The following is an 8467-nucleotide window of genomic DNA, read 5'->3' on the forward strand; positions in this document are numbered from 1 at the left end:
TGTTAATTTGGATATCTTTGATTAAAAAAAAAAAAAACTGTCAAATTTGCATATCACAGATAAAGTAATGGAAACAGAGCTGGAGAAAATTTATTGGCTCCTAGAACAATAAATAAAATAGCGCATTCTTCAAGCATTTTCTTGTTAATCAGTATCCGTTAAGATGAAATTCTTGTGCCTCTTTTGTGTAATTAGTTCTGCATAAGCACTGCAAATTTAAATTGGTGCCCTTTATATATATATATATTGTAAATGACACATTTATCATTATTATTATTATTATTTAGAGCAGAGCAGAGTCTGATGATAAACACAAAAACAAAAAAAAAGATTCAGGGAAACAGAATGAAGCCAATTTGAAAAATTAAATGATCTAGACTTTGCACATGACATATACCTGCTAGTTCAATAAGCAGCAACATACAAGAATGTAAACAAAAACTATAAAGTTAAAAGCCTCAGCAGGAGTACAACTATAAGCAAGCATGAATTTTCATTTCCAGAATTTATTTTCTTTTGTCTAGTATTTATTTTTACGAGTTGTATAAAGGACTCATGAAAATAAATACTAGACAAAAGAAAACATAAAATTAGAAGGAAAAAAAAAGAATAAGGTACACAGATATTTCTCAGTCTTATCTCACTACTAAGCAAGTAGAAATTGAAGACATATAATTATTATTTCATTTAAAAGATCAATTTGCATATTAGAGACTAATTAACATCTAGTGCTGTGCTGAAAGAAAACTGAAAACCAAGAAAATTATTCAGCATTAATGTAAGATTAGAATTCCTATATGGAACAGAAACAATAGCAAAAGTACGATAATACCCTCCCCCTTATGACGCCTCGCTTTACGACGATCCGCTCATACGATAGTTTTCGTGACCTGTTTGTTTAAGTCGTTGCTAGCTGCATTTGTGTTCTGGTGTTTCGCTGCGAATTCTAAACTATTTTAATAATGGCAGATAAAATTCAAAACAAGAGTGATGTTGCTGCCAGCGAAAAGAAGAAGTCGCGAAAACCTATTTTATTAGATACTAAGATTAAAATTATTAAATTTAGCGATGATGATGTATTGAATACTGAGATAGGCCGCAGACTAAACTTACATACAAAGATAAAGCACTATACCAGTTATCCGTAAACATGACAATCTTATTACCTAAATGGGAAAACTTTTAATGGAGTAGACGTAGACTGATGAACAAACTGATTGGTGTGTTCCCTTACGCCAAGATATTCTGAAAAACGTCTGCTTTTGCTAAAATCATTCTAAGTTTTTCGTTTGCGTAACTGATGTAAACAAATGCTTTATTTACGCACATATATGACTCCTTAAAAACCTTATTAAACCATTACATACATCTAAAAGTGAAAAAAAGAAAAGAAAAAGAAAAAGAAAGTGATTCGCTATACGACGGTAGTCTGGAACCTAAGGTGTCGTATGATCAGGGTATATCTGTATTCAAATACAAATAGCAAACATTAAAAATCAAATATACCTAATATATTTAGAAGAATAATAAAAAGTCAATAGCTACAATGACACGGGGCAATTGAACAGAAGAAATCAAAAAATAATATGAATGATACAATAAACTGAGAAAATAGAAGTCGATTAATCTCTCTCTCTCTCACTCACACACACACACACACACACACACACACACACACACACACACACACACACACACACACACACACACACACACACACACACACACACAGCAATTTGACTGAATATCTTGTTTGAAAATCAACTATTCACGTAACCTAAACTGTTATGTGAACAGTTTAAGAGGAGGATGAGAAAATCGAGAAAATATGAGGAAAGATATGAACTGAGAAAAAAACATAAATTCAGCCTCACCAGCATGCTCTTTATAAATCTCATTATTTCGATTCACACATTTACAATTCGAACAGTACGGTTCTTCAATTTTTAGTAATAGCTATTCTTCAAAATTTCATGTGGAAAAACCTTTTCATAACTTATGCAAGCAACACATTCACATTAAATATCAATTCAATAACAGCAGAGAGAGAGAGAGAGAGGCAACTGTTAGTTTGCTGTATACAGAAAACACACCAGGAAATGTGTCAATCTTTGTTAATTACGCTATTCCTAATCTTAGTCAGTGAAGTAAGAGTTGTCTATCGAATTTCAAACAGAAAATACTGCAGCATAATATTCTCGAAGGTTATGCAGACCGACAATCAAGAACTGATAAGAGGAATATTTATGTTTATTGCAAACACATGGTCTTATCAGATCGTTGTTGGTCTGTAAATAAAATGAAAGCTGAATTAAATTATCCTTTAATAATGACTTCACCTTGTAGTTATTTACCACGCTTTCCCTGCATTCCTTATAGTTCATGATGTTCAAATTGACGATAACAGTGCTGCTGTTTCTTCCTGGGATAAGAAAGTGGTAAACTAGGTCAATAAAAGAGTTCCTATTCCACACTATTCTTCTTTCGCGTATTAGGCCCAATGCTCTTACTATCAAAAATAACTTTGCTTCATATAAATCTTGTTAATGTTCTGATATGGAAGTCCATCCTATCTCCATACTTCAATACATATGCACTCCCCTCTGCGTGTTACGCCGGGGAATGCAATTTTTTTATATGGTCGGCTAATTCACCTTCAGTTTTATGTATACTTATCCCGCTCATGCAAGACTGTTAGCGCTAGTATACAATTAATATTAGTTTCTTTGGACTGCTGAAGAATTAGATACCGCGAAAATCCTGTTTTAGATACCAAAGAGATAAGTTTTTCAAGCCACTTTATGCCTATGAACATGGTAGTGGTCCTGTGAGAAATTCATCTACACCTAAAGATATTCACAAATATACATGCCCATAGTGGGATTTAAAACCACATCGTGTTGGTTGGAGAGCATGTATTGAAAACTCCTTATACATAAATATTTATATATCAGGTATATCAGGTATACAAGCATCAGATATACTGGTATATCTGATGCATTCTTTTCCCACCGGTCAGGTATTTCTATCAACGTCAAAGCTTTAGTGAATAAATCCCTTTTTCTTTAAGACATTCATTATCTTACAGAGGCAAGAAAGAAATCTAGATTTTCACACACAAACAAACATGCTCTATCAAAACAAATCGTACATACTCTATACGAGGGGTAGATGAAAAGGTGGCCTCAGTATAAAGCATACATTGAACTGAATGGTATACTTTTATTTTTCAACATGGTTCCCCGGTTAGTTGAGAGAGTTTTCAAAGCTGCTGAAGATCTCTGATGCTACAAAGAAACAAGCATTTTTCATGCAAAACAGAAAATATCCACAGCAGAGATGATGTCATTAACCTAGGCATAATTATACATATGTGTGTTTTGTAGAAAGTATTATACAGAAACATAGGGTGAAGTGGATGGAATGTTGATAACTTTAAAGCTACAATTACGCATCAATACTCGTAGATCGAACTTCAAGCATATACCACACAATCATCATATTCCTGAGATGGCAACAATACCAGCAATGTGCATGCGATGGGCAGCCAGTAAGGTCATCTTTAAACGAGTTAGGGCCATAGTGGAATTCGAAAGCCCATATTACGCAGGATAGGGTATCCTCTCCTAATGTTTATACCATGTCCCTGTTTAGTGGATAGCCTTTGGTGTTAAGTTTCTGTAGATGGTGAATGATGACACTGCAGTTATCCATTTCATTTCCGGGATATCAGCTTAATTTGTCAATTTTAGAATCTGAAAAGAGGAAACTGAATAATTTCAGATTTTCTTAGCTGCGATTACTTATAAATAGCAAAAATTGAAACATAGCTATTTCCTGTGGTCCTAATTTATTAACCAAATATTGTTCACACAACAAAATTTTATAATCCAAACAGTTGTTCCTGCCGGTTAATCTTTATTTCACAGACAAATGAAGGCTTGAAAACAGATCTTTTAGATTATAATATTTTTTATTTTGTTATCTTATTTCTGTTAACTGTTTCGGTATTTCTGCAGCAGAATTTATCAATATCGCTGATAGGTTTTCTACTTTATTTTGAATTATTTGACTGTTTCGCATTATTTGTTATTTCATTTATGTTTTAATCACTTAAGATATTTTACATTTTCAAAAATTTCTTGGTATTATTATTTTTATTGACATTTTATGGAGGAAGTTCTCCTATTGGTTATAAATATCACTATAGCTAAATAATTACAATAGTTAAATTTTAATGCTATCTAAAAAATTCCCCAAACTCAGCTTACTTTAAATATATAGTCGGATTGCTAGTAACCATTACAACTTATTTCTCCAACAATCAATCTTTGCTATTACATAGGATATGTCAGATATAACAGACAAGACATTTCAGGCCTTTCATGCCACTTTGCCTCTACTAACCATCATACTGAGTGGGATAAGAGCCTTATGCCATACATAGAAGATAACTACCATTCAAGAACCTTTAAAGAAGCAGCTACAGTCGCCCGTAAAACTGAAAACCTAAACAAAAATCAAGGTGTAATATTTTACCAGAAATTTGGAAAACTTTTATCAGATCATTAAACATCAAAGAAATGAACTTTCATAACAATTACGTAATGAACCATAACGAATAAATCACGTTAACGAGACACGCACATTGTCACGCACAATACCAATTTTTTGTATGAATTAGAATTATCAGTTATAACCTAGTCTGTAACCTTCATTTTAGCTTACTAGTTTGTATTCCCTGAGGATGCCAATAGAAAAGGATTGGCGAAACATGTAGGAGGATAAAATAAAGCTACTTGACAAAGATTATAAAAAAAGTGTAATAGTCTTATGAATAATTGTCAAGAAAAAATTCAACACAATCAATCTTTGCATTTCATTTGCATATATCAGGTAGATGTGATATGAAATTACATGTCAATAATTCTACCTTTAATAGATAATTACATCATTATAAAGAAATACCATGCTGGATGAAGTGTGTTCCTAATTGATACCGCACTGGAATAAGCATTTCAATTACTTACAAAAGTATGGCTTAGAGAAGAATCAAATACCTACGCGCATTTAGTCACTCCCTAATACCGAGTACTAACATTTAGATGATTTAGGAGATTAAGAAATTTCACTGAGCAAATTTTGGCAAAAATCACTAAAAATTGTTTTGAAATCCTAGAAATGAGCTTCATTCTTTCAACGGAGGAACACTGAAAAACATGTCAGACAGGAGTTATGAGTACTTTTAAGCCACTTTTGTTATGAGTATTCCAATCACAAAAGGTTAATAACTAACAGTGCATTTAACATAGTGGCGAGGCTAAGGAAAGATAATCTAGGAACGCGCTCTACAACCCAAACGTTGAACTTTTTTTCAAAGCACTTCAGGATTCTAACAAGCAGTGTGGTTGCCCCACATCAGGCCATGAAATTCATCTACCATACTAAAAAAAATCACAAATATCCATGTAACAGTGGGATTCAAACTTATCTGTGGAAACGCTGTCCACGTGAACATTAATTAGGCCGACTTAAAGAGGATTGGAAAGCCTTTATTGAAGAACTAGATAGTAAAATATTTGCCATATTTTCTTTAATGCTTGAGAAACTTTATTTCAAAAAAGAAACAGAAAAAAGAAGTAAAATAAAACAACAATAAACTAAAAAAGAAAGATCATGCTTCTTTAGAAAAACATGCAGAAAATGTGCTTGCTGTAATGAAGATCCATATATAGTGATGTAGAAGACAGAAGAATTACAAAACGTTGTGATACCTGACTACAAAGGTTTCGTCTAAAGGGCACTCATTGTTTCGTTATATGAAGTACGTGCAAAGAATTTTGTCCATTATTTATATATTTATAATCTGAGAAAAGGTTTTCTTAAACACGTTCCAATTTCCTTATTGATATTGTTACTATTTCCGTTAAATGAGGGAGGATCACTTTAGACACCATAGTAGATGGATATAAAGCTCAAAGGAATAACTACTGGTATTTCTAGAAGAAACTGACAAACTAATCTCAGATTTTTTAAATAAATTTAGATATTTATTTAAGTTAAGGGATATTATATCCCATATTGTTTCTTAGCCGAATATAGAATTCATCAGCTTGCACTACCTTCAAGGGTCAGTTGCTACACTATCCAGATATTTGCTTACGCTTGGAATCGCCGAACTTTATATAGTTTCTATATTCGGCATGAAACTCTTTGAGTTTCTTATTCGGCTAAGAAACAATATGGGATATAATATCCCTTAACTTAAATAAGTTCATGTCGCCGAATTGAAGCCTTTGGCCCTTCATTATAATTAGTAATTCAATAGGACCCCTTGGCAATTCTCATAGAAGGGATGTAAGTTCTGTTCGCTACAAACTTGGTATTAACTTGGTCTACCTACTCACTGATGAGACCTCAAAAAAAAAGGTCGAAACCAGTCTGGGTAGTGACCTTCTCTCATAATGTTGAACAATAATACAGCTCCTAGGAGTTAAGTTCACATTATGGGTAAATATCAAGAATAGTGATCGGAGCTTGCTCCACCCTTTCTATGAGTTGCCTCAGTTTGCACTACCTTCAAGGGTCAGTTGCTGCACTATCCAGGTATTTGCTTACGCTTGGAATCGCCGAACTTTATATAATTTCTATATTCGGCATGAAACTCTTTGAGTTTCTTATTCGGTTAAGAAACAATATGGGATATAATATCCCTTAACTTAAATAAGTTCATGTCGCCGAATTGAAGCCTTTGGCTCTTCATTATAATTAGAAATTTAGATATGTTTCTTGATTCTTTCCACAGTAAGAAATCAATAATCTTAATAGAATCAATTCTACATTAAGGATGTAGGCTTATTAACATTATTCACTACATTCTACTGGATGTAGTGGGTAATGCTAATAAGTCCAAATCGTTAACGAAATAAAAATATCTATTGCTAATTGGTCTTCAGCAGTAGACCGTTTAACTAACTGACTGCCCATTTAGCTTACATCCACCGGCTATGTTGTTTGTATCCTGATTTCTGCGTTTTCATTTTAGCCTCAGTTCAATTTGTCACCATATCTAGTCATATATAAATTATTTCCATAGATTAAAATTTATAATCATAGACGATGTAAAAGGGAGCAATATTTTTCTTTACTATGGCACAATATACAGAAAGGATGAACCATAATGCATTTAAAGAACGAAATTCTTCAATCTTAAATAATAATAATAATAAATAAATGGAGGAGACAGAAAATTCAAAAGGGATTTTTTTATGAATTTATTTTGCTTCTTAACAATACCTGTTTGGGATGTGCTAAATTATGCATGTCACGTTGTTGCTATCTGTTTTTCTTGAAGAATAGTAAATCAATTCCTTTAGTCATGTATCATATGTCACTTGCTAGGGGAGGGAGTCGTGAGGAAGTAACAATATTAAAAAATCTGGTATGGAGTGCTTACTGCTTTCAGCTGTTGCTTAGTGCCACATGTTGTTCAGCTGAACAGACTACACAGAGTGCACAGCAGACAGAAGAATATATTTCAAATACAATTATTACGTTAATAATACTAACAAAAAACATTATAAAAACTTTGTTATCCGTGGATACATCGATCTGTTATCATGAACAATTTCTTACAGAAAAAAATGCATTAAATGAATTGAAGGCAATTTATAATAATAAATAGATCTCTCTCTCACTCACTTTCTCTCTCTCTTTCTCATTACTGCTTTCTAGTTGAGACAGCGACATCTTTCCAACGGTGACAAAATGAAATATTTCGGGAGAAACTCGTATTTCTCACCAGATATTTGGTTTTGTGATTATGCTTAAATATTTAGTTGCGGAATTATTATGCCTGAAGTTCTTATAAGGATCCAATAAGCCAGTAATATTCGTATGGTAAAGATAAAATTATGAATTTTAAGACAAGGAATGGACTTAAAATTAATGATAAAGATGACCGAGCTTATTTTTATCATAATATTATTTTTATTCATATCGAAAAGTTTCTTTATCTTTTATAATTGGCAGTACTTTACAAGATAATGACAGGTTATTAACCAAAGAAAATAACAGATGAAAATATTTAAACCAAAGCAGTTAAACAATCGTTGATGGAATCTTTTCCATTACTTATGTACATTACCTCCATCTCTTACGAGGATGGTCTGAAAAGTTCTCGGCCTCGACCATAGATGACAACACTATCTGCACGCATTTTTTCTAAGAGAAACTTTTCAGACCACCCTCGTATGTCTAGTATAATATCAACTATCTTGCTGTGATAAGTGGTGATTATTGGAATAATTAAGATCTGAGCTGTCAGATGATCTAATCAGTGCTGTCTAAAAGTTCTACAAAATCAAACCTTGGTTCCTATTAAGTGTAACATTTGAGAGAATGACTTCTGCAGATTTTTTGAAATGACACCTAAGCAGTAAATCGTAGTAGAAGGGGATTGCTGTCG

The 8467-nt window shown here is 32.8% G+C and overlaps 1 protein-coding gene across 4 annotated transcripts in view; it reads right to left on the minus strand.

Moving 5' to 3' along the window:
- Positions 1–8467, minus strand: part of BckdhB (Branched chain keto acid dehydrogenase E1 subunit beta) — a 459582-nt gene that overhangs the window by 212108 nt on the left and 239007 nt on the right. Inside the window, exon 9 of one of the 4 annotated variants that reach the window (XM_090396330.1) lies at positions 3646–3755. The exons of the other annotated variants lie outside the window; for them this stretch is intronic. Coding sequence (XP_090252456.1) covers positions 3735–3755 — 21 coding nt within the window. The 3' untranslated portion in view covers positions 3646–3734. Of the gene's footprint in view, positions 1–3645; positions 3756–8467 lie in introns of those variants that run through there. 4 annotated transcript variants of the gene reach the window in all.

Source organism: Typopeltis vanoorti, chromosome 8 (genome assembly GCF_054136105.1).
Source record: "Typopeltis vanoorti isolate ZY-2024b chromosome 8, IOZ_Tvanoo_1.0, whole genome shotgun sequence".
NCBI lineage: Eukaryota > Metazoa > Arthropoda > Arachnida > Uropygi > Thelyphonidae > Typopeltis > Typopeltis vanoorti.